Source organism: Anomaloglossus baeobatrachus, chromosome 4 (genome assembly GCF_048569485.1).
Source record: "Anomaloglossus baeobatrachus isolate aAnoBae1 chromosome 4, aAnoBae1.hap1, whole genome shotgun sequence".
In the NCBI taxonomy this organism is placed as follows: domain Eukaryota; kingdom Metazoa; phylum Chordata; class Amphibia; order Anura; family Aromobatidae; genus Anomaloglossus; species Anomaloglossus baeobatrachus.
The window spans coordinates 598408450-598435999 of NC_134356.1; the positions used below are offsets into that span (position 1 = coordinate 598408450).

At 47.8% G+C, this 27550-nt stretch overlaps 1 protein-coding gene across 1 annotated transcript in view; it reads right to left on the minus strand.

The window, feature by feature from the left end:
• Positions 1-1591: 1591 nt before the first annotated feature.
• The window catches only part of ARHGAP25 (Rho GTPase activating protein 25), a 179360-nt gene continuing 153401 nt past the window's right edge, over positions 1592-27550 (minus strand). Inside the window, 7 exon segments of the mRNA XM_075342918.1 lie at positions 1592-2946; positions 4700-5214; positions 6414-6613; positions 8887-9008; positions 22649-22722; positions 24060-24192; positions 26224-26431. Coding sequence (XP_075199033.1) covers positions 2736-2946; positions 4700-5214; positions 6414-6613; positions 8887-9008; positions 22649-22722; positions 24060-24192; positions 26224-26431 — 1463 coding nt within the window. The 3' untranslated portion in view covers positions 1592-2735.

Here is a 27550-nt window from a genome sequence, read left to right on the forward strand (position 1 = left end):
GTGGCAGCACACATCGCTACATGTGACACCGCAGGAACGAGGAACATCACCGTACCTGCGGCCGCCCTCAATGAGGAAGGAAGGAGGTGGACGGGATGTTCGGCCCGCTCATCTCCGCCCCTCCGCTTCTATTGGGCGGCCGCTTAGTGACGCCGCTGTGACGCCGAACGAAAGGAGGCGGTTCGCCGGCCACAGCGACGTCGCTAGGCAGGTAAGTATAGTGTGACGGGTCCTAGCAATGTTGTGCGTCACGGACAGCGATTTGCCCGTGATGCACAACCGACAGGGGCGGGTGCTTTCACCAGCGACATTGCTAGCGATGTCGCTGTGTGTAAAGTGGCCTTAAGAGCTTACACTTTACAGAAATATAAGAGAAGGCATCATTGCTGATCAAAAGAACTTACATTCTGCAGGAGAGAGGACCCCAGTGACCAAAAGAGCTTACACTCTACAGGAGAGAGAAAAAGGTCATTGCTGACCATAACAACTTAGGGGTACTTTGCACGTTGCGACATCGCTATTGCAATATCGTTAGGGTCAAATCAAAAGTGACGCACATCCAGCGCCGGTAACGACGTCGCAACGTGTAAAGCCTAGAAGCACCGATAAACGATCGCAAAAGCGTTGAAAATCGGTGATCTGTGTAGTGTCAGTCATTTCCATAATTTCGCTGCAGCGACAGGTACGATGTTGTTCCTCATTCCTGCGACAGCACACATTGCTGTGTATGAAGCCGCAGGAGCAAGGAACATCTCCTTACCTGCGTTCCGCCTGCAATAAGGAAGAAAGAAGGTGGGCGGGCTGTTTACGTCCCGCTCATCTCCGCCCCTCCGCTTCTATTGGCCGCCTGCCGTGTGACGTCGCTGTGACGCCGCACAACCCGCCCCTTAGGAAGGAGGCGGGTCGCCGGCCAGAGCAACGTCGCAGGGCAGGTAAGTGCGTGTGAAGCTGCCGTAGCGATATGTTCGCTACGGCAGCTATCACAAGATATCACATCTGCAACGGGGGCGGGTACTATCGCGTTCGGCATCGCTACAATCGGCTAGCGATGTTGCAGCGTGCAAAGTACCCCTTACACTACAGAAGAGAGACTTACCCAATGACTATGGAGATAGAGAATGACCCTGCTGTACAATACATACCGTGCTGAGCTTATCTGTGATGGCCATGGTACTGACCGCCACTGTTCAAGGTAGGGTAATGATATTAGCCCACTCTCTGATGCTTCAGCAGTGATGGAAATGGTGCCCGGCATGTTTTTTACTTTTGAACAGTGAATCTAATATCAAAATGTTTGAATTAGCGTTCAACCATGAATTTCAGGAAACCATCTATACTTCTCATGTAACATTTATAGAGCTGAAGCAGTGGAAGGTCTGCTGTTTACACTATTTAGGAGAAATCGAAACTGCGTACTACCAGATTTCTGTATATACATTACGAAGGATACACTGAAACTGCTGTGTATACATCACATAGCATACACTAGGACTGCTGTATATACAGTCATGGCCGAAAGCATTGGCACGCTTGAAGTTGTTCCAGAAAATGAAGTATCCAATTTTATTTTTACAAAGTTGAGAATTTTTTATACACTAAATATAATAAAAAATTATTTGTTTGCCGTCACCGTAGTTTTTTTGGAGCTGAAGAATTATGTTGCATGGCCATTTTTATCAGAAAAGAAGAACTGTAAAATTCAAGCTCATTGAATAACAAAACCAGAATATAATTTTTTTCACCACTTTGCCAATGTTGGAAATGTATTCCCATTTTTTAATACATTATTTAGTGAAATAAATGATGTCATTCTAAACAACTCATCCCAAACTACAAGCGTACATATGTCTATGATGATGTAAAAATATGAAAGTTAAGACACTTGGGGGAAGGATTAAAAAAAAAGGCATAAAAAGAAAAATTTGCCCCTTCAAGAAGATATAGATATTTTCCATGGGGTACCTGATGGTGCTGCAACTTTGCTAGCAGAGCAAGTATCCTTCCAATGAATGGTCGAGTACTGGAAATAAAGAAGTCAAGTTTCATTGGTGTTAAATAACTTTAATACAAGCTTATTACTAAATAATATAAAAATATATAATTGGTTACTTCCAAGTATGGCAGTCATGGCTGACGGTGGACTACACAAAAAGGTAGTCTTCTATCCTCAGTCTTTTGGATGCATTCAAACATTTGTGAATTACAGAAAGAACATGTACTTATTGAAGTCTATGGGGATATTCAAATATCTGTCTTTTTGGGGATCCGTGTCTTTTGCACAAAAAAATGACAATCACAAAATTACCCAAGTACAAGTCTATAGGTCAGAGAAAACCACAGCCAGCACACGAACGCCATCAGTGCTGCTATCCATGCGCTGTCCGTGATCAACATTGTAATGGACAGGAAAAGTTTTGCAATTTCTTTTTTTCATATATGAAAATCAATGACCAAACACTCCTGGTAAAAACTGACACCCTGACGAAATACTGATGTATCCAAAAAACTGATGAACAATGGTCCATGATTTTACGCATGAGAAAAATCATGGATGTCTGAAGGAACAGATATGATTTCATTTTTATAAATGCTTCTGCCTGAGGAACCAAACTGGAACCCAGGCTTTGATCCAGTCTTTCATCTGTGTTTATTCAATACTTTATCTGAAGGATCGGTCTCCAGTTTGGTGAAGCCCCCAGAGTCATTGTGAAATCTCTTTCCCGCTAACGTTGTAGTTATTCTGGCTTATTTCCCGCTTGACTCATGGCTCTCATAAAGCCTTGGATTTCCTTCTCCAGATGTTTGTTTCTCCTTTCAGCATCATCTCGTGATTGTTTCATATTTTGCAATGTGATTTCCTGCGCCTTTCGCTGGTTTCTTTCTTTTTCCAAGTCCTCATTTAATGTCACCACTTTCTTCCATACATCATAATTTTCTTTCTCTAAGCTAAGATCAAAAACAGAAATTATATCAGGTGTTTAGAATACTTTTAAAAATTTCTGCGCTTGAAAAATAATCATTGTAGGGCTATTCCCATCCGGATATGCCAGAAGTGTAGAGTATCTACTGATCCCAACAATGGATCCCATCTCTCGAGAACAGTGCCCTGATGCTAGTGGAGAGGTGGTTGGAATTTCCATTAATTTGAATTGGAAGACCAACCAAATCTCCACTGAAAGCATGTCAGGCCCCTGTTCTTGAGATAAAAGCAAGTCCCATTGGTGAATTTCATATTTATGCTATTTCCTGTGGATATACCAGAAATATTTGAGATTAAAATACCCCCTTAAGAAACCTCAGATGATTAAATAGTTGCCCTACAATGAAATACCATTTTTCCTTGTAAGATCATACAAATCTAAACTAGGCCAAAAGACATGTATCATAGAGTGACTTAGGTGAGCCCAGGGAAGCCTATACTGGCCATAAAGCTGGGGCCCCCGTACTCACCCTAACCATGGAGGTACCCTCAATGGTAGGGAGATCCAGGTCACCACCGTAGGCCCTATCTCCTGTCCTCGTTCCTGATGTTATGACCCCCCTCCATAACCCACCACCCGGTGGGAATGTTCAAGAATAGGAGTCAACACCCCACCAACGATTATGGAACGACAGGGTTAACAACAACAACAACAACAACAAAACCTACTTATACACACGGCAGCCACACTCAAAGGAGCCATAAAAAGTGCATGAGGGGAGACAACATAAAAAGGGGAGAATAAACAGACTATTGGGTAACTTCCAAACCAGAACAAACACACCTGAGAATGCTGCAGCAAACTCCAATGCTGCAGCCAACAGAATAACAGAGAGAAAATAACAGCTCCTTCCACCTCCAGGCCAAGCTTCCTAATGATAGAAAATAACTGGCACCCTCTGGAGGACATAGAGGGTATTTAAAGAACCTGGGCATGGTCCTCACTAGAAATACCTGACCAGGAGTCAGGAGCTGCTGGAATTAACCCTCTCCTCTCCAAAGGAAGGAAATTCATTTAATCTGCAGAGTCCCACAAGACAAAGTGAGACTCTGATCCAAAACATGTCACCAAACTCTGCAACAGGGAAAAGTCCATGACAACATGCCTAGCAAAGTATAGTATGCTATGAGTTTTACTAATTACTGTTTTCGGGCCTAAATATTTATGAAATGATAGACAGGTTTATTAGCGAGGCCTGTCATTCTACTCCAGGCCTGGATTTCTCCATAATCCTCAGTTAGTGCTATGTTATACTGAATCATTACTGGATTTAGGAAGGTGTGCACATTAGTTGGTGGAAAACTGTCTGGAGACAAGAAAGGCAGCTGTCCAAACAACTCTATTACTAAGGACAGCTGGTCTCAAGTGGATACTATATGTATGAGGTTACACACTCATTTTTAGTTTCTTTTTCGGGTGGTTGACAGGAGGCCACCTATTTAGTCAAGGAGGCTGATGTCTAGTTAGTGCTCAACCAAGTAGGGATTGATTTGTCTTTTGTGCCTTGATGTAAAGACTTATTTTGTTCACCAATAATAAAGAACCAATCTACTGTGTTCCTGTCTCGGACTTCATTAATCCTAATTTTGCCTACTGCTATGCAGCTAATCTTCCACAGTGTGGACACCAAGCCATGTATCTATAGCTAAGAAAGGGAGGAGCCATCAATTACATTCTGACATGACAAAATTTTTATTAAACCTTCTAGCTGCACATACCTTTTTATGCGGTCCTCAAGTTTCAGCTTGTAAATTTTCATTTCTTCTAAAGAGTTGGCCAAGGTATCATCGCTGTCGCCATCTTTACTTTCTGAAGCCCCATTTTTAAGTTGGCTTGGGTTTTGTTGACCTTCACTTTTAGTAGTACAAGTATCAAGCGTTCCTGATCTATCACATTCACATTGGGGGTCTGGAACATTATCATAGGTGGATGTGCGATGTTGAGACAGTTCTGACAATGTCCTCTTGTGGCCGGTACCAGCAGATAAATAAACTTTTCTCCCATTGGGAGATGCCCAGAAATCACCACTGAATATTTCCTCTTTGAAGGTGCTGGCAGTGCTGTCATCCTTATTTTTCACTATAGAACAATTTGTGATTGGCATAGTCTGAGTTCTCTTTCTGGGGATTGCTTTCCAGGATTCTGCATCGTCCACTAATCCAGAATTATAGTCTTCATGAAAAGAAATATTATCATCTGAGGTTGAAGAACCAGGGGAATCACCAGAGTATTTCTGGGGAAAAAATGAATAAAAAGTATTTTTAGTATTGCTTTGCTAATACTTGTACAATCCATCCAAAGTGTGCAGTTTTTCAAGTGATTAGTATGTGGAGGGGGTCAAAGTCCCCATGTATGCAGCCTTTTACTGTCTATTAGATTTCATATAATGCCTTAAATACCATGTTTCCCCGAAAATAAGACTGTATCCTATATTATTTTTTGCTCCCAAAGAAGCGCTAGGGCTTATTTTCAGGGGATGTTTTATATTTTCCCCATCAACAACAATCCACATTTAGTCTTAAACAAAAAAATAACATTTATTCAAATATAATCATGTCACCACATTCTGGAACATCAACATTTTGTGTTAATCCTATTACTGGTTCAGATGCTCAATCTGTTATCTGATCTGGTATTCTCATAGTTCAAAACAGTCCTATAGTGGTGGGTACATACTATATTTACTATGGTTTAAGTTACCTACTTAAATTTATTATTCCCTATGTACAGCAAAGTTTACCAAAAAAAGAAAACAGACCCCCCCCCACCCCCCCGTGAAAGAATTACACTTACCAGACCCCACATTAATTAGGATTAAAAAGTGAATGGGCTCTCACATACAAATCTGTGCTGCTGCCTGGTCCCCCTGAGTTCTACAGCATTAGGCTCCCCCTGGTGACTGGAAGCAGTATCATTCACATGGTGTGGTACTGGTACCTCATCTGTTTGTGAGAGCTGAGAGGGACCTGACAGTTATGCAGATCTCTGTGTGAGAGCCCATCCACCATCTGCACTTGCTAACTGTTATTGTTTGGGGTCTGTTGAGTGCAATTTTTTTTTTTTTGGGGGGGTCTGATTTTTTATCAGGGTGTCTGTTTTTGTTTTGGGGTGTCTGCTTTCTTTGATGAAGAGTCCTCTTGTATTTTTAGCTGCTTGGACACTTCCCTATGGAACCACAGCTGTGGCTTATTTTTGGAGTAGGACATATACTCGAAAAATCCCCAAATCCCCAAAAATCCTACTAGAGCTTATTTTCGTGGTAGGTCTTATTTTTCTGGTAAACAGGATAGTTTTGCTAGAAAGAGCTTAATGTTGAGCGATTTGAGACAAGATCATTCACAGTTTCTTCTGTATCTGCCTTTGCTGTAATAACACCTGGTTCTTCCCTTCATGAATGGAGTAATTGTCCATGTTGCGTAACTTGCATCTTACCATACGTGACTTGCATGAATCTTCAGTAGGTGAGACACTTTCTTCAGCTGCATCCCAACCGACTGAACTGCGTGGAACCTGCACTTTTTTCAAGTCATTTCTCTGTGATTTAACTTCGACAGGTTGATCATTGGCTTTAGGAAAGAATTTCTCATGGTGACTGATTATTACAGTCATCAGTTTTTGGATCTGTGGAGCACCTGAAGGGTAAGGTGACAAAACAATAATTTCAAAAGTAAAGAATTGTGGAAAAACTCCATAAACTATCAACAATACTAAATACAGATCTAAAAACACTAACCACCTTCCCCTATAAAGGACCACCCAACCAAAAGCAATCATATTCCCTCGTGCATGGGTCCTCCTTGATTATTTAATGCTGCATAATCAAGTTGCACGGCATACTGTACATAACATCCTAGCCATTGCTATGTGTTCTTGTACAATTGTGACCCCCTGGACTAGCCAAATAGTCACATACATGACACCACACACACCCCTTCCCTGGACAGGTGACAACAGTCAAACAGAAACCCTTGTTGCCACCCTCCAGGGTCTGATGTCCACACCAGGTGGGGCGGAGTCAGGCGGTTGGCCCCGCCCACTGAGGCATTCACAGGCCTGTAGGCGGGAAAACAAAGACAGTTGAGTTAACAGTGGAGTTGAGTGGAGTGGAGAGTAGAGACACGCACGGGCAGACCTGGGATCAGGCCTGCCATGGACCGTCTAGGTGTCGGGGTCAGAGCCCAGGCACCTCCAGCAAGGTCGGCAGACGATGGTGGCCGTCTGCAGGAGTTGGCGCACGGTCGGTGGAACCGTAGGACCGGGGTCAGGCGGTGGCCCGCCGGTACCGAACCGGGCAGCCGATTGGAGCCAAGCACCAGGCAGGGTACTCAGACCCCGACTAGGCTAAAAGCCGCCCTGATAGTCGAATTTACTGATTGCAGTCTGGACCTCAGGGGTTCATTCCCACCCAAGTCCTGACTGACGGCAACAGCCCAACCATCCCGGATAAGTGCCACCGCCAAAGGCAAGAGATACAAAGGGCCAGCGCCTGCGGGCAAACGGGTTCCTACGGCCCCTTATACGCCGGGGAGCGGACTACCAGTGTCCGTGCACCAGAGTCATTCACAACATAACACAGGTGCAGGGAAACAACAGCCATCACCAACCCGTCCAGGGAGAACACCGCAGCCGGCTGTGGGCCCCATCCATCCTGCCATTTGGTTTATCAAAGACTCTGTTTTTCCTGTGTCAGAGTGAGTACACCAGTGCCGTCAGGCACCGCTCTGCACCGCGACCCTGCGCCCTGCACCCCGGCCTGCATCCCTCCCCGTACGGGTCCCCGGGACCATCGCCCCTGCCCACGGAGGGGTTAACACCAAGCTGCATAACACCGTCACCGGGAGGCCTAGTCAACGGCAACGGTGGTGTCCATCCTACGATCACCACAACCCGTGGTTGGCTTCACGAACTTTACCTAACAACCACCCCAAACCCCTGCGTGCACCGTCCCTACATCCTTCCAGAGCGACGTGACCCCCGGGTCGCTACACAATGGCCATTAAATCCTCAACATTGCTGATTATGCAAATATATGGGAAAAAAACCTGACATTGGTGGAGTATTTTATCATATGAAAACTCTTTAGGTCCTTTTATCTCCTAGCTCTTTTGTATTATATCAAGTAGATTATTGACTGTGTCTTACAACCAAGCTAAAAAGATCCATAAGTGGAACAATGTCAAGCAGTGACTGAGGACTTTTAGCTACAAATTGCCTTGTCAGAGAGAAAGAGAAATTAAACTCTAGTGGAAGTAACAATCCTAAAAGTCAATTTTGACCCTATAACGAGCCTTGCTATATGTCTCTTTACACTGGCATGTCAGGCATGTCACTCTCCACAAGGAGAAACATTACTACTTAGACCCCAATCAGAGGCCTCTCATACAGCCAAATCATATTTCTTGCTTTGCACTGAGGAGGGGCATGTGTCTGGAAATAGAGACTCTGGTTTGACTTTTATCCTAAGTCAAGGGTTGTCTTTTAGGATTTCTACTTCCAGTAGGTGACACTTTGAGGATTCGTCCAGAGACCACAGCTGAAGGCAAGACTAGTTTGACTTTGCAACCATTCAGCTGCTCCTAGCGCTGTTGAAATTGATTGACAGGTCTGGAATAGGCGGACTAGTCTCAACTCTGTCTATGGTCCCTGGCTAGATCTTCAAAGTATGTTTTCTCTGAAACGCCAAAGTGTTTCAAGTAATGATATACCTCTCTGTGATTGTGCAGTCAGGCTGTGATTCATGCTGTCTGTGCTTTCGGCAGCATGAATCGCCTCACAGTTTTCCTTTAATCCACTCAAAGGTGACCAAATCCACTATTGGAAAAACATGGCTATTTTCTAAAGTGGAATGTGGTGACTGTCAGTAACATTGTATAGTATACAAAGCCCCATAGTATACATGACTTACTTCTCATTAGGGCCACTGGTTCTTCTGTTTTTGGCCTCAGAAGATTGACTCCTATCACCATGGCGAGATTATCAACACTCATCTTATTTATGCTGGAGTTCTTCTGTACTTCGTATAGAAATCTTTAACAGCAAACAGAATATTATTTATAGTATCACACATGATGTATAGACATGAAAAATGCATTAAAAAAGCAAGCAAATACTTGGGACAAAATGTCAGTAGACATGGCTAAGCACCGGAGGCTCTGGGCACCAGTGCAAAATAAGATCCACTACCTATAACGTGCACATAATTGTACTCATGGATGAAAAGAGGACCCTTTACACCCCTTCGGTTTTGGAATTGGGGTACAACCAAAACCTTTCAACACCTTATATTTACACCCTCCTGTTTAATATACCTTTTGAGGTTATATGTACTTAAAAATACAATAACACATACAGTTGTGTTCAAAATAATAGCAGTTTGTTCAAAAACATGAGTTAACCTCAACATTTTTATAATAGTTTTTGCTTCCATGCTTTGGGAACATTGCACACTGTTTTCTAAATCAAAACATGCAAACAATTTTTTATAATTTTAAACTACTTTATAGAAAATATCAAAAAATGAATATTGGGCTGTAGCAGTGGCTGCATTTGTCTGTAAATACTGAAAATCTGTCCTCTTTTTATTTAGGATTTAGCATTCCTAAGAATCACTAACCTAATATTTAGTTGTATAAGGACAGTTTTTTAGAACTGCTTCACATCTATGTTAGGCCCCCTACACACGCACGTGAAAAAACTAACCGTTTTTTCACGGACGTATTAAAGGGGTGGTTTGCTCCCCAAGTGCCGTGTTTGTGGCACATGCATGTTCTCCGTGTGTGATACGTAATAACACACGAAGAAAGGAAAGTCCCACCTTACCTGATTCTTCCGGAGCTGTCTGTGGTGCTGAATAACAGTGTCCGGAACAGGCCACGCCCTGCTGACGCTGCTTCCGGCCCCCAGTGAAGAAGATGCGTTGTTCAAATTCACTGGGGGTTGGATGCAGGTGACAGCCGCGGCAGAGACCGCTGGGCTGGTCGAGGTGAGTATGTGCTTTTTTTTTATTTTTACAATGACACGTGTGTTTCTCCGGTGTGTGTCACGTGGGACCGCATCCACACTACATCCGTGTGGTACAGGTGCGGGCCGCGTGACACCTGTGCTGCTAGAGAAAAACGGACATGCCGCCGTATGGAGCACACGGGCTCACGTCTGCTCCACACGGAGGCACGGGCCAATGGCTGAACACGTGCGTGCACATAAACCCATTGATTTTAATGGGTATACGTGTGCCCATGTCTCCGGTACATGCGGGAACGGACCTAGCACGTACTGGAGGCACATGCGTGTGAAGGGGGCCCAACATAGAGTCACCAACGTCTGGCCCCTGTCACCCGTTATTCCAGCCCCGGATGCTTTGACTACATCCCACAATTTATTTGCATTTGTTGGCTCAGAAACAGCATTTTTTATGTCACCCCTACAAGTGTTCTATTTGATTAAGGTCCGAGGATTGGGCTGGCCACTCTATAACCTCAATTTTGTTGGACTGGAACCAAGATTTTGCTCATTTACTGGTGTGTCTAGGTTTGTTATCTTGTTGAAATACCCATTTCAAGGGCATTTCCTCATCAGCATAAGGCAACATGACCTCTTCAAGTATTTTGCTATATGCAAACTGGTCCATGATCCCTGTTATACGGTAAATAGGCCGGGCACCATAGTAAGAGAAACATGCCCATATCATGACGCTTGCACCACCATACTTCACGGTCTTCAGAGTTTACTGTGGCTTGGATTCAGAGTTTGGGGGTCGTCTGAAAAACTCTGCGGCCCTTGGACCCAAAAAGAACAATTTTGCTTTCATCAGTCCACAAAATGTTTCTCCATTTCTCTTTAGGCCAGTTGATGTCTTCTTTGACAAATTGAATGCGCTTCAATATGTCTTTTTTTTAACGGTGGGACTTTGCGGGGACTTCTTGCTAATGGATTAGCTTCACACGTGCGTCTTCTAACTGTCCTGGAGCTGATCATTGGTTGAGCCTTTGCCATTCTGGCTAGTCTTCCATTTTCTTCTACATCACTCTGTTTTGCTTTCCATGTTAAAGCATTGGAGATCATTTTAGCTGAACAGCCCGATCATTGTCTGCACTTCTTTATGAGTTTTACCCTCTCAAATCAACTTTTTAATCAAAGTATGCTGTTCTTCTGAACAATGTCTCGAAAGATCCATATTTCTCTGGCTTTCAAGGAGAAATGCATGTACAACATGTGCCGGCTTCACCCTTAAATAAATGCCACCTGATTCACACCGGTTTCTTCACAGAATGATTGACCTCACAAATTTAACTCCTCACTGCTATTATCCTAAACACCCCCACTTTCAATTAATTATTCAAATACACAGAATCAAAAACCTGCAGATCATGAATGCTGAGTCTGGGGTTTTTCTAAGAATCTACTGCACCAACTGGTAAATTGTTTGACATGTGGTAATTAATTTATACAAAAAACAGTGAATAATTTGGTTAGCCATATTGGACTGATATTATTTTCAACACTACTGTATGTATAGATATACATTGTACAGTACCACTTTTCTTATCTTGTATATTGGGTGTAATGCGGGCGTCACACAATACAATCTATCGTGCGATCGCACGAGCGATCGTATCCGCCCCCGTTGTTTGTGCGTCACGGGCAAATCGCTGCCCGTGTCGCACAAAGTCGTTAAACCCCCGGCACCCGTACTTACCTGCTGAGCGACGTCATTGTGGGCGGCGAAAATCCACTTCCTGAAGGGGGTGGGACGTTCGGCGTCACAGCGACGTCACACAGCTGCCGGCCAATAGAAGTGGAGGGGCGGAGATGAGTGGGACGTAAACATCCCGCCCACCTCCTTCCATCTGCATAGCCGGCGGGAGCTGCGGGACGCAGGTAAGCTGTGTTCATCGTTCCCGGGGTGTAACACGGAGCGATGTGTGCTACCCCGGGTATGATGAACAACCGACGCAAAGAAAAATAAACGACGTGTAAACAATACACGATTTGTAAACAATTTACGATCGTTCTGAGATGCTCGTAGGTGTCACACGAAACGATGTCGCAAACGATGGCGGATGTGCGTCATGAAAACCGTGACCTCGACAACATATCGCACGATAGATCGTCTCGTGTGACGCCCGCATTAGTCTCAGTACCTGTGGTTTATTATACTGTATATATACACTGCATAATACCACTTATCCTGTCCTATGTACTGAGTGTAATTCTCAGTATCTGTATTGTTCCATGAACTGTATATATACACTGCACAGTACCACTTCTCCTGTCCCGTATAGGCCAGGGCCACACGGGGACTACTGCGATCCTCACATGACACTCAGCTCATGCTGGCAGCACAGCGGGAGCTGAGTGTCATGCGAGTGTCACTGCAACAGAGATCTGATCTTGCGATTGGACCACAGCTGCGGGGGGCAGGCCAGCTCTGAGGAGGGGAGAGCCGGCACTGAGGAGGGGTGGGCCAGCGCTGAGGAGGGGTGGGCCGGAGCTGCGGAGGAAAGGGAGTGATTTATCTCCCTCTCTCCTCTGTTGCCAGCTATTGCCATTCTCGCTCTGCACTCGCAGTACACCGGTGTACTGCGAGTGCAGTGCGATTTTTCTCTTGCACCATAGACTTGAATGGGTGCAAGAGAAACAAGGATTGCATTGCGCCCACAGCATGCTGCAACTATTTTCTTGGTCCTATTAGGGCTGAGAAAATAATCGCTCATGGGTGCTGGCACATAGAGTAATATTGGTCCGAATGGAATGCGATGTTTTATCGCATTACACTCGCTCCGATTTTCATGCCGTGTGTCTTAGGCCATACTGGTGTTATTCTCAAAAGTCCTAAAAAGAAAAAGTCCAGCTCACCAATCTCTATGAAGCTTTTCAGTGGCGGTGCAGAGACACAAAAATGTTGGCAGCATGTTCACATGGTAAGTCTAAATAGTTATCCAGCATCATCGTCCAAATATATTTTAGTTAATTAAAAATCCATTAAAAAACCATGCAGGCAAGCAATACATGCTTCGGACTCATAGGTCCTTATTCATAGCCTAAGTAGCTATGAACTAAAATAAATTTGGATTTTTTTATTACACTGCCCGGATGATGATGTTGGATACCTCTTTTAACTTACCTGGTGTAATTCTCAGTATCTGTTTTATTCAGTATATATACACTACCACTTTTCCTGTGTACTGGGTGTTATTCTCAGTATCCGTATTACTTTATATATATATACACACTGTACAGTTCCATTTCTTCTGCCATATATACTGAGTGTAGTTGACAGTATCTGTATTATTCTGCATATATATGTAGCGTCCCTGAAGCCATCAGGGTGCTACAAGGTTCTGCATCCCCACCAGGATGCAGGGTCTACCCTCTAGGGCACCGGGAGACCAGTGCCGGTAACACACAAAAACCCCAGGTAATCCCAGTTTTCCCCAACAATCCTCCATACAATGGTACAAGGCTAGGGTCGGACCAATGCATGGCCGCCTAGAGGTGGAGCCAGTCCAGTCCACTAGTTGAACAGGTGGGAGGGGCAGACTGGGGAGAGTAATCAGAAAGAGAGTAGTAGGAGAGGAGTGAAGGTGGACGTGAGGAGATGTTCTGACACGTGGTTAACGGTGACCTGCTACCCAGGAGAGTAGTTGCCGGTAGAGTACGGTTGAGTACTCCTGGAACTAAGTACCGACGGGGTACAGGACCCTAGGACAGGAAAGATCTCCAACCCAACCTGTTAACACCTTCACAACGAGAGGACCATCAAGGACCTCACTGACCCTAAAAATCCGAAGACTCAGTAGCAAAGGGAGAACCGGGGACAGGACCAGAGACTCCAACCCCACTGGGTTCACGCTACCGTCAGGCGGACAGAAGTGGACTAACCACCGGAGGGGGACCCCCAGTTGCTCTACGCCATGGGGACCCATTTACCAGAGACAGGTGCAGGGGAAGAAGGTACCAGATTTCTACACTGGCACTGGGATGAAGGGGACCTGGAGGTGAAACCAGCAGGCCTCGTGTAACCAGTTACCACCAACCAGCAGTGAGTAAAAACCAGTTGCACTAAACTTCTGTGTGGACTACTTTCTAACGACGCCCGTCACATCACCCATCCTCTGGGGCCCGGCCCTCCTTGCGGAGGGCCTGCCACCCAGGCTGAATTAACACCAGCCCCAGTAGTGACATTCTGCAGCTGTCGCGGGCGGGGAGGACGCCACTGCGCTGCGCTCGCTAACGCTTGAGTCCGGCGCTGCTGCGATGGCTGCTCGGTGGTTCGAGCGGTGGGCCGGATCCGGGGACTCGAGCGGCGCTCCTCGCCCATGAGTGAAAGGGGTGGTTGGTTTGGGGAATTTAGTCCGTGACGCCACCCACGGGTCGTGGTGAAGATAGGCACCACCACTGCTGGTGACAGAGATCCCGGGAGCGATGGTAGGGAGCAGCTGGGATGTTGTTTTCCCCCTCCGTGGGTAGGGGTCGGTGGTCCCGGGACCCGATGATGTGACGGGGAAGCAGGGTTGGTGAGGTGCAGGGTTGCAGGGACAGCGCGGCGCGGTGCCGGATGGCACGGGTGTACTCACTCAGCAAGAAAGGTACAAAGTCCTCGGTAAACCAAACGGCTGGATGGACAGGTCCCACAGCCGGCTGCAGTGTCTCTCCCCAGACAGGTGATGGCGGCTGTCTTTCCCTGCACCTTGATGTTCTCTTTCTGACTCCTATGGATTCCCAACGGTAGTCTGCTCCCCGGTGTATGGGTACCGGAGGAGCCAGTTTGCCCGCAGGCGCTGGCCCTTGGGTCTCTAGCCTTAGGCGGTAGCTGTATACCCTCACGGTGTGGGCGGTTGCCTTCAATCGGGACTTTGGCTGTTGTGAAACCCCTGGGGTTCCAGTCACATTCGGATCTGACTACTGACGGTGGCTCCAAGCCTGGTCGGGGTCTGATGGCCCTGCCTGTGTGTGCTGGCTTCACTTCGCTCCCCGGTCGGTACCGGCGGGCCGTCGCCCGTCCCCGATCCTATGGTTCCGCGTTGCTCCACCACTCCTGCAGACGGCCACCACCGTCTTCCAACCTTGCTGTCAGTGCCTGGGCCACAAACCCAGACACCCAAGTGTTACTCCTCTCACTTCAAACTCCAACTTCTGACACTTTTCCCGCCTCCAGGCCTGTGAACGCCTCGGTGGGTGGAGCCAACCGCTTAGCTCCACCCCACCTGGTGTGGACATCAGACCCTGGAGGGAGGCAACAAGGGTTTTTGTTTGGCTGTTGTCCCTGTCTAGTGGGGGTGGGGTGTTTGTATGTTATCTGTGACGACCTGGATCCTAGGCCAGGGCGCCACACAGCTGCATGTAAAACACGGCCAAAACGCGGCAAAAACGCTAGAAAATGCTTGCGTATTTCCTGCGTTTGTGTGGTCAAAACCAAATTTGACAATGACAAATTCTGCCAGAGGATGCGTTCATTTCTGCATGTTACTGAACGCAACGTGCGCACATAGTCTAAGAGAGTGGTGAGGGACATGACCCAGTAAAGCAAAATTCACTGATTGTTGGGTGGGGGATGTTTTAGTATGTGGACTGGTGGGGTTTGTGTGCCAGGACAACTTTTTTGTCACAGTCCCTGCTCCCAAGCCACATGTTGGGGTCCTCTGTCTAAGCTCTTTTTCAGGCTGTATACTACCTTGAAAAACCCACATGAAACAACTCTTGCTGTGTATTGTGTCGTGTTTTGTAACTTCTTTTACCTCGTTCTGACTTCAAAAGCCAAGAAGCAACTAATAGTACGTAGTGACCAGTCCAATCTTTTGGCGGATTCTGCTTGGTAACCACTATTAGGCCATATATGAAATATAAATAAAAACAAAATGCATGGCAAAAATCGCCCAAACAGTCGTCAGAATAGATGATTCAGGAAAAAAATGTTTTCCTCAAGTATCTTCTGTGTCAAAAATAATGCAGGTACGCCGACGTCTAAAAGACATTAAGTGCAGTGCAAATAAGACAAAGCAATCACAGATCTCGGGGAGACCAGCCAGAGAAAACATTGCCGGCAGCCAGCGAGGGCGCGCAACACAGTGAAATCCTAGGTGCATTGCTCCCTGGGAAATATGCAAATCAAAAAAGTCCGTGGAGCCTCTGTTAGGAGTCTCGACACAGAAACCAGCCAGATATCCCTCCGGGAAGGACCCAGTCAAGGAGTGGCTCTTTTTAGGAGATCACCATTGTTTTGTCTTGTTGGTCTACTAGGCATGGCTCCCACCTGGCCAGAATCCTACTCCACACTGATGAGGGGCAATACCCTGAAACAGCTGTCTGTGGATGGATACCTGGCCTTGGTATTTGCCTTGTCGTATCTTTAAACTTGTCAAAAAGTTGTGTCGCGGGCGGGGAGGAGGCCGCCGCCGCTGCGCTCTCGCTAACGCTCGGGGCCGGCGCTGCTGCTGCCTGTTGCTGGCTGCTCGGTGGCTCGAGCGGTGGGCCGGATCTGGGGACTTGAGCGGCGCTCCTCGCCCGTGAGTGAAAGGGGTGGTTTTGGGTTTGGGGGAGTTGGTCCGTGACGCCACCCACGGTTTGTGGTGAGGTTGGGGCACCACCGCTGCTCTGAACGGGGATCCCGGGAGCGATGACAGGGAGCAGCCAAAATGTTTGTTTCCCCTCCGTGGGTAAGGGGATTTGGTGGTCCCGGGGTCTGGGGAGGGAGACTGGGGAGGCAGGGTTAGCGATGTGCAGGGTCGCGGGGGCAGTGCAGTGCCGGACGGCACGGAGGTACTCACTGAGCCAATAATGTATACGGAGTCTCCGGTAAAACAAACGGCTGGATGGACGGGTCCCGCAGCTGGCTGGGGTGGTCACTCCCGGACGGTTGGTGGTGGCTGCCTTTCCCTGCACCTGTTGTGTATCTTCGGTCCCGATGGCTTCCCACCAGTAACCCGCTCCCCAGCATAGATATAGGCTGGAGGAGCCCCTTTTGCCCGCAGGCTCTGGCCCTGGGAATTTTAGCCTTGCCGGTAGCTGTATTTCCCTTCTCGGTTTGGACGGTTGCCTTCTATCAGGTCTTTGCTGCTAGGAAACCCCGGAGGTTCCCGTCGCTAACGGATTTGACCGGTTTAACGGCGACTCCAAGCCTGGTCGGGGTCCGCAGGCCCTGCCGGTTTGTGCTGGCCTCTCTTCGCTCCCCGGTTCGGTACCGGTGGGCTACCGCCCGTCCCCGGTCCTACGGTTCTGCGTCGATCGGCCTTTCCTGCAGACGGCCACCACCATCTGCCAACCTTGCTGTATGTGCCCGGGCCAAGTACCCGGACACTGTCAGTTTGCTTCTCACTTGCCACTTCACTCCTCCACTTTTCACTCTCCCTAACTGCCCCGGGACAACCAACCCCCTACCCACGGAGGGGAGAACCAACATCTAAGCTGCTCCCTGTCACCGCTCCCGGGATCCCCGTCCAGAGCAGCGGTGGTGTCACTAACCTCACCACAACCATGGGTGGCGTCATGGACAATATCCCTAAACCAAACCACCCCCTTTCACTCACGGGCGAGGAACGCCGCTCGAGTCCCCGGGATCCGACCCACCGCTCGAGCCACCACCGAGCAGCAGCAGCAGCCGGACCCGAGCAGTGGGTGAGCGCAGCGTCCCCTCCTCCGCCCGCGACAACTTGGCGTCACGAACAGGATCTTACCGCTCTGCCGCCTGGTAGAGGTGCGCCTTGTGACCGCCGGAGGTGTCCGGCTGAAAATTTTCAGAAGCCGCCATTTTGGGCGCGAAAAGTCCCCGCTCGAGCGTCTCCTCGAGCAGTGGAGGCGCGAAAGCCGAAACCCCGCCCCTGTAGAGGAGGTACCTGAAAAAGACTAAGGGGGACGAAAACAAGATGTCTGCGCCCGACGGAGCCGCTGGAGGAGTGGTGGTCGCAGCCGCATGTAACTAGCGCTGCAGCGTGCGGGACGCCAGGACTCTGCTGAAACACGTTCCTGGATCCAGAAGCAAGATGTGCCAGGAGCTCCTGGCCCAAGTCCACTTCATGCTGGCGAAGTGGACGTCGGAGATGAAGGGCCTGGCCGCAACCGTTTGGGCATCTGAAGTGGAGGTGGTCTCAGAGGAGCGGGTAAGCGACCCATGCCCCTATGTCCCCGAGGGATCGGTCGATACGGCTGAGGGGCCCGGCCTACTGCCGTCCACCACGCTACCTCCCTCACTGCCCATGCCCGCAGCCAACGCCCCGACTGACCCGTTACCCCTGCCACCGGTAGCGGAGCCCACAGCGTCTGTGGGAAAGGGCCCAGACCTGCGGCCCCCGGGCCTTACCTTTACCACCGCCCTGGCACCCGTCCCAGCTTTCATCCCGACTGCGATGGAGATGACGACGGCCCCGGCAGTCCGCCCGGCCGCAGCGGAGGCGACCCTCGACCAGAGGCCACCACCGCAAGTCCCGTCGACCGCTCCCAAACACCGGGCCTCGGCTGAGGCACGGCGGGGATGCAGCTGCCAGGAGGCAGAACAGGCCACGTCACAGCGGGGTCCCTCATTACCGAAGGTACCGATCGTAGCCGGCACGGGGGGACTCTGTCTGGGCCCATCCCCCACACCGCCTGAACCGGAGCAAGCAGAAAGTGCTCCGCACCGGGAGCGGCAGCAAAGGCAGCTGCGCCGCGGGATTGCTGATTAAGAAAGAAAAGTTAGAGCATGGTAGCGGTTCCCGGTTACCTTGCTGTCAGTCCCCATTGGGACTCTGCTGACATTCCAGACGGCCCTCAAGGCTAAGGAGTCCAGTTGGAGGAGCAGTCGTACCCGCATCATCGGCAGCTGAAAATGGAGTCCTGTGGGACAGTGTCACCCCTGTGTGAGGGTGGCGTTGGGGGCTCGTGCTGTTCGATGGTGGACTATGGGAAAGCTGCAGGAGGAAGCTGTACCGGAGCCAGGTGTTGTGGATGGCCCCTGGGACCCAGCTGACAGTCCCCGTTGGGACCCTACGGCAAGTCTTCGTTGGGACCCTACAGTTTTGTTTGTGGTAGCCCGTTGGCTACGAAGCACTGTTGTCCCCGAAGGGACTGTCTGCAAACCTTGCATAAGGAGCTGCTTACGGACAAGCCCGAGAACTTGCATGGCAACCACAAACTTAGTGGCATGTAAATAGAAATGTTGGCTTGAAACCGTTACCGCCTCCGGAGAAGCTGATTTGGGAGGATGGGCCTGGAGGAAAGAGATGGCCCAGGCCCGCCACTACCGTAACCGGTGGCAATCCTCCGGGGGTTCAGGGGTCCCCATGGACGCGGGTCCCCTGAAAGAGACAGAACCCGCTCGGGCAACTTGGTGCTGGACTGGGGTCAAGGGGTGCTGCCAATTTGCTTAGGGGCAGCATCAGGGCCAGGTTGCTTGGGTGGGAGAGAGCGGAAGCCGTTACGTTTAGTAACGTATAAGAGATGTGCCTCCCGATGTGGGAAGAATGAAAAAAATGCTTATGTTTTAAATGTTTTTACTGTTTTCTCTTTTACAGTTCAAAATAAAACCGGTGATGGACGGGCAGCCCGCGGACGGTCTGCATTTTACTAAGGGGGAATGTGGCGCCCTGCACAAGCCAGGTCGTCACAGAACAACACCAACACACCCCCACCCCGGTTAGGCACACCGAAGCCAAACACAAAATCCTTGTTGCCTTCCTCCAGGGGCTGATGTCCACACCAGGGGGTGGGCCAGGCGGTTGGTCCCGCCCACCGAGGAGTTCACAGTCCTGGAGGTGGGAAAAGGAGTCAGTTTAGTTTTGGAGGTTGAAGAGTGAAGTGGTAAAGGAGGAGACTGACCGTGTCCGTGTGTGTGGCCCGGGCACAAACAGCAAGGTTGGCAGATGGTGGTGACCGCCTGCAGGAGGGGCTAATCAGAGTGAACCGTAAGGACCGTGGACGGGCGGTGGCCCGGCGGTACCGGATCGGAGAGCAAAGAGAAGCCAGCACCATTCGGCAGGGCCTAAGGACCCCGACCAGGCTTGGAGTCGCCGCAAATTGGTCAAATCCGTTAGCGAAGGGAACCTCCGGGGTTTCCCAGCAGCCAAGACCCGATTGAAGGCAACAGCTCACACCGTAGAGGGAAACACAGTCACCGCCAAGGCTACAGTTCCAAGGGCCAGAGCCTGCGGGCAAAAGGGGCTCCCTCAGCATCCATCCAAGCTGGGGAGCGGGTTACCGGTGGGAACCCATTGGAACCGTACACACTACACGGGTGCAGGGAAAGGCAGTCACCATCAACCTGCCGGGAGGAGAACAACCGCAGCCGCCTGTGGGACCCGTCCATCCAGCCGTTTGTTTGACCAGAGACTCTGTGTGAATTACTGGCTGAGTGAGTACTACCGTGCCATGCGGCACAGCGCTGCCCCGGCGACCCTGCACCTCACCAAGCCCCGTAACCCGCCTGCCAACCATCCCTACCTCCCTCACCGGGCCCCGGGACAACCAACCCCCCTACCCACAAAGGGGAGAACCAACATCTAAGCTGCTCCCTGTCACCGCTCCCGGGATCCCCGTCCAGAGCAGCGGTGGTGTCACTAACCTCACCACAACCGTGGGTGGCGTTACGGACAATATCCCTAAACCAAACCACCCTCTTTCACTCACGGGCGAGGAACGCCGCTCGATTCCCCGGGATCCGGCAGACCGCTCGAGCCACCACCGAGCAGCAGCAGCAGCCGGACCTGAGCAGTGGGTGAGTGCACCGTCCCCTCCTCCTCCCGCGACAAGTGCAATTAGACTTACTGGAAAAGAATAAAGATATATCCTCCCTGGAGTCCCTGAGAACACTTACTTCATCAGGGAAGAGCTGGGAGCAGTCACAGTCACAATTAAGTCAGCATGCTGTAATCATCTCCCAGTACTTTGACAGAGCTCTGCAGCTTGTGTGTTCAGTTTGTATGTACAGAGCACCCTGTCAATCAAAGTGCTAACAAGTGATTACATCACGCTCACTGTATAGTGACTATAACCACTCCTTGCACCGCCGATGACTGGAAAGAAGCGGCTACAAGGAGAATATAAGTTCATCTTTTCCCTGTAGCCGCTGTTTTAACAAGGAAGGCAGACATGATTTAATCACTGTTTACATGCATATTAATCCTATGTCTGCAGATATAATTTCTGGACATAACAGGTTCCCTTTAAAAAGAAACTCTAGTATGTTAGGAAGAGAAGGATCAAACATGGTGGAATTCAGGGTTGGACTGGTCTGCCAGAGTCCACATAATCACCAAACCTTAATTTTGTACGGCCCAATAGTAAAAACAACACCCTTTGAGCTTACAGCCAATCACTGAATGTACCAGATTGGTATTAAAGGGAATCCATCAGCAGGTTTTTGCCACCTAATCTGAGAGCAGCATAATGTCCTGACAGAGATCTTGATTCCAACTATGTGTCACTTATTGGACTGCTTAGTCTAGTTTTGATAAAATCACTGGTTAATCTGCAGTAGATTATCATTAGAGGACTACTTCGTGTGCTGCAGGTAGTCCAGCATATTCCTGAGCTCTGCTAGATCTGCAGCAGAGAAAACATTGATTTTATCAGAATGATAGCAAACAGCTCAGTAAGTGACACATCGCTGGAATCAGGGTCTCTGTCTCTACATTATGCTGCTCTTAGGGGTCCTTTACACGTTGCAACATCGCCAGTAATTGCTAGCGATGTCCAGCACGATAGCACCCGCCCCCGTCGCACATGCGATATCTAGTTATTATTGCCGTAGCGAACATTATCACTATAGCAGCTTCACACGCACATACCTGGTCAGCGACATCGCTGTGACTGACGAACAATCCATCCTTCAAGGGGGAGGTGCGTTTGGCGTCACAGCGACGTCACCGCGACGTCACTAATTGGCCGGCCAATAGAAGAGGAGGGGCGGAGATGAGCGGGACATAACATCCCGCCCACCTCCTTCCTTCCGCATTGCCGGCGGGACGCAGGTAAGGAGATGTTTGTCGTTCCTGCGGGTTTACACACAGTAATGTGTGGAGCTGCAGGAACGACAAATAACATCATACCTGCGGTCGAACCGACATTATGGAAATGAACGACGTTACACAGATCAGCGATATTGTACGCTTCTGTGCTCGTTCATCGTCGCACCTAGAATTTACACGTTGCGATGTCGCTACCGGCGCCAGATGTGCGTCACTAACGACGTGACCTCGACGATATGTCGGTAGCGATGTCGCAACGTGTAAAGCCCACCTTAGATGGGGGAGCAAGAACCTGGTGACAGATTCCCTTTAACTGATGGTACAATTTCAGAACCCAAATGTTCACAAGTAATGTTTTTGAAGATTTATTTGAGGACTACAAACTTTATAGCCATTTTTTTTTTCAAAATGCTTAAAACAAATATTTCATTACATTTCACTATAAAACTGCATCCATTATACAGTTGCTGAATAGGGGAAATTACAGCCATGGTCTCTGTGTAGGATATAGGTGTGTTCTGCATCAGCAGTTGAAGTCTAGGATTATGAACATCAATGGAAGTCAAATAATGGGAGTGTACGGTAGTTTAGTCACAGAATGTGGGTATGCAGAGGTGATTGTGTAACCTCATGTGGGAAAATACACAAGGTGTTGAGTAACACTCTACATGGACATGTCATGTATTGTGGCTGGCTGGGAGGACTCACTTATTTCAGACATGGAGATTATACCTGCATATAAAGCTGAGGAGATTGTAATTCTCTCTAGGAAGAAGTTTTATCTGTTTCATGAGTTCTTCATGGCCCTGGAAACATAAGGAAATATTTTCAAACACCTTATACAGGACACATTCACTATATCCTCAGTACATCCAAGTAATCAAGACAATAAAGTGCTGAAGGGAGGAAGGAGCTTTCCTAGATTGGGCTTTATAGGCCTACATAGGCACTAGCTTTTCGGCAAGTACAACATCAAAAAAATCATGGGTGAGGGGGGACAATACGGTCTGAAGCTTAGGTCACCCTTCTGTTCATGAAACTTTCCTACAGCGTCATGGGAACAGGCCTATATTGGTTCTCCCTTAGGGCTCACTGCTCCCTGTGCCTGTCTATATTGTGCATGTACAACATGGTTCCCATTAAAGTGCCTAAAGTACAAAAAAATTAGAAATTTGTGTAAGGTTTTCAGAAAAAGCAGGAAACTGGGAACTAAAGTCTTTGGTTTTCTAAAGAATAAGAAAACATAAAAGTACCCATCCTGTGGAATCTGCAGGCAGGCTTTAAGGTGGTGTCACACACAGTGACAACGACGTCGCTGCTACATCACCATTTTCTGTGATGTAGCAGCGACGTCGCTGTCACTGTGTGTGACATCCAGCAATGAGCTGGCCCCTGCTGTGAGGTCGCCGCTCGTTGCTGAATGTCCTCCTTCATTTTTTTCTCGTTGCTTTCCCGCTGTGAAGCGCACATCGCTGTGTGTGACAGCGAGAGAGCAACGAACTGAAGCGAGCAGGGAGCAGGAGCCGGCGTCTGGCAGCCTGCGGTAAGCTGTAAACATCGGGTAACCAAGAAGCCCTTTCCTTGGTTAGCCGATATTTATATTAGTTACTAGCACCGCCGCTCTCATGCTGCCAGTGCCGGATCCCTGCTCCCTGCTCTCCTAGCTAGAGTACACATCGGGTTAATTACCCGATATGTACTCCAGCTACGTGAGCAGGGAGCCGGCACTGGCAGTGTGAGAGCACACCAGCTTAGCGCTGGCTCCCTGCACACGTAGCCGGAGCCAGAGTACACATCGGGTAATTAACCCGATGTGTACCCTGGCTAGGAGAGCAGGGAGCCAGCGCCAAGCGTGTGCGCTGGTAACCAAGGTAAATATCGGGTAATGTTTACCCGATATTTACCTTAGTTACCAAGTGCAGCATGGCTTCCACAGTGACGTGTGTCGTTATGATCGCTGCTGCATCTGCTGTGTTTGACAGCTAAGCAGCGATCATAACAGCAACTTACTAGGTCGCTGTTGCGTCACAGAAAATGGTGACGTAACAGCGACGTCGTTGTCGCTGTCGCTATGTGTGAACCCAGCTTAAGTCTTTCTAAACTTTAGCTCTTTGGCCAGCATTATCATTTTGATGTAAATTACCTTCTGCTCATCAATGCTCATTGTGTTTTCACATGCCAGACAGTCTTCATACTGGGACCATGGAAAGACCGGTTCAGGAAGTTCCCGAAGGTAGAGTTTGAACAAAGATGCCACGGTATGCACATCGGTGTCCCTGAAAAGACCAATGTACAATGTGTATGAGCTTACAGAAAGATATAGTTTTAAGTATTTTGATTTTTCACTCGTGGTAGAACATTATTGTAGTTTTCACACCATCTATCATCCACCTGTGACCGCAGCTAACCTGACATCAGGTGAGGTCTTTGAGTTTAATGAAGTCACCTGCGGTCAGGTTCCCTGCAATCTCAGGTGTATGACCGTGGGAACCTTTCTGCTGTGACCGCAACTAATCTGATTGATGTCACCACTGATTGGAGCTCAGTCTCTGCTTTTACATGTTCCACGATCACGCGCTGCAATTTCAGATGTAGCAGAGCTGGAAAAGTTGTGAAACCTCGTGTGGATTATGTTGGACCTACAGGGGTGTCTTGGGAGTTAATTAAGTGGTGAAAGGGGGTGTTTTTTTATATTTTATTCCAAATAAAGGATTTTTCCGGTGTTTGTGTTTAGCTCTTTTCACTTACAGATTAGTGATGGGGGGGTCTCAGAGACATCTCCCATTACTAATCTAGGGCTTAGTGGCAGCTGTGGCCTGTTATGAACCCCTCATTACCCGATTGCCACCGCACCAGTGCAATCAGGAAGAGCATCAAAGTGAGGAGGTACTCCGGCACAAAACGTCCATGTAGACAGAAATTGTTAGAGATTAACAAAACATCTTTAATTTCTAATAGATAAAAAACATGGTGAGGATAAATTTCTTATGATTGACGCATTTCAGACGCTGGGTCTTTAGTCATAATCATTATGATGTTTTTTTAATCTCTAACAATTTCTGTCTGCATGGACGTTTTGTGCCGGAGTTCCTCCTCACTTTGATTGTCTACAGCCTCCCTTGTTCTACTGAGCACCATCCAGGAGCTTTCATCCAGCTAAATTTACAACAAACTGGTGAGCTGAAAACCCTTTTTTTTTCTCTACTACATTGAATCAGGAAGAGCCAGGTGAAGCGTCGGGCTTGTTGCATCTAATGGATGCAACAATCCTGGATGGCTGCAGGCTGATATTTTTAGGCTGGGTTTGGCCCAATAAGCATGGGACTCCCCAGCCTGTGAATACTAGCCCCCAGCTGTCGGTCTTTATCTTGGCTGCGTATCAAAATTGGGGGGGGACCGCACGTCAGTTTGTTAAATTATTTATTTAAATAATTTTTTAAAAAGCTGCATTCGGGGACTGCAGCCTGTAACAGTATACATTATCTGTGCTAGGTATCATAATATGGGGGGACCCTAAGCCAAATATTTTATTTATTTTTACTTTATGATAGACACGCAGACCGGGTCTGTGATTGGAAGCATTAGAAATGCTGTCACTCAGTGTGGGGGCGCGTCTGACTGCAACCAATCACAGATGCTAGTGGGCGGGGGAAGCAGTGAATATGCATGAGTCTAATGCGCTGCGCTAGAAGTGAATGGGCAGCCGTGGGAGCAGTTTACAGAGCGTTTACTCGAGACTCAGTAAGTATAGCGTGCTTGCTCACATCTCCCTATCCCTTCTACTACCATTTTTAATCACCACATTCTTGTCCCCTTAGACTTATATGTGGTCTGGAATCCGACCCAAGACCGGATTTTAAAAACCAGATAACCAGGACCCTCTGGTCCCGATTATCTGAGAGTCCGCCCATCACTAGTGGTAAACTTTTTAAAGTAATGTAGAAGGTAGTGGATCTCCTTTTGGAGATCCAGCTGGTATGAAGTCTTTGGGGCAATGATTTTTGGAAAGAAGAAAGGAAAATAGCTTTCTTCTGGGGAACTATCCTGTATGTCCATCACTTTAGCAACCAAACCAGAGATACCCATCTATTAACAGCACTTTTTTGAGAGTTATTGCTCACGGTTAGAGAAGGCTTCTGCTTGGCTTTGTTAGATGCTATGTTCGATGGCTATAGAAATGTACGGAATTATTTTTGAAGATTTCCAACTAATAGGAGGCATTAGAAAGACAGTCTTGTATCAAGAATATAGACTAATGACATCACCGAGTATCTAGTAATGGTATCTAGCTCTACCGTATGGTGTACCTGCTAAAAGAAGGTCTTTCTCCAGCATCAAAAGCTTCTTTCAGTTGCTTCACCAGAGTGTCCTGTCCTGGAAGTCGGAATACCCCTTCTTCATTCAGCCCGTTTTGAAGGATAAAGTCTGCACATTTTTCCATTAATATTGGAACCATGTGTCTTCCAAATTTCTTCTCATACGCTACGGTGTCTGCTAGACGCTGGCCAAATACAGCTGCAAATACCAAGCATAGAAAATATAGTTGTATTTTCATTAGTTCTGACTTTACCACACAGTACCCACATAATTACAGTAACATCACCCAAGTAAAAGAACATTTCCAACCAGTGAATACGTAATAGTAACCAGAGGTTCCAAATAATAGCATGTATAGGACCAAAAATAACCACATAAATGACCAAATAAGCAAAGAAGTATCCACATAATAGCTATTACAGTGCCCAAATTATAGCATAAAGCAATAATCACGTCACATAGCAGCCCAATACAGTGCCCATATAATAACTGCTACACACCGTGACCACAGAATAGCCTCCAACCACAATACAGCCAAAACGTCAGTCACATCACACTGCTTTTCTATGGGCTCTGGTCACCTCTAGATGTGGATAGAGTGCTATCATCCCATAATAGGTGCAGATCTTAATAGGTAAGATCTTCAGACTATAACCCCAAAATAATCCATATTTAGGACAATATGGCCCAATCTATTATTTTTTTTACTGTTAAGACACTCTTAAAAGTTACATAGGTAAAAAAAATAGTTTCTACAGTGGAATTTTATTGGACTTGGCAGACGTCTTTTCTTGGGTAACAGTAAAATCAATGTGACAATTGTTTTATTTAACAAGTTAAGCAAGAAAAACCTGAAATTATGGACGTCTTCCAACTGATGGAGCTGATTGTGATTCACTTTAACAAATGCACAATACTATATAAATTAGCTAATACCATTACATGTACGGTCACAGTCAGGTGATTTCATTGCTGACCTCTCCTTGCTCTTCTTCTCTGACCAGTGGTATACTACCATTGGTGGCAGGCCATGTGACTATTATGGGGCCCAGGGGGCTAGAGGTGCTGGTGGCTAATGACATTGCCCCATGCCTTGAGACCTCCTTCTTCTCCTGACATACTGAGCCATTCCCAGCTGATACTGGCTGCTTTACACAGCAAACACTTCCTAATTACTGCTGTGACTGGAGCTAGCTCTGATCACGGCAGTCTAGCCCCTTAGATCCCATGGTGAACATCGACCATCTAAGGGTTCGCTTACACAAGCGTGCTATCCAATGTTTACGTTACGTTTCGCATGCTAATACGAGAAAAAAA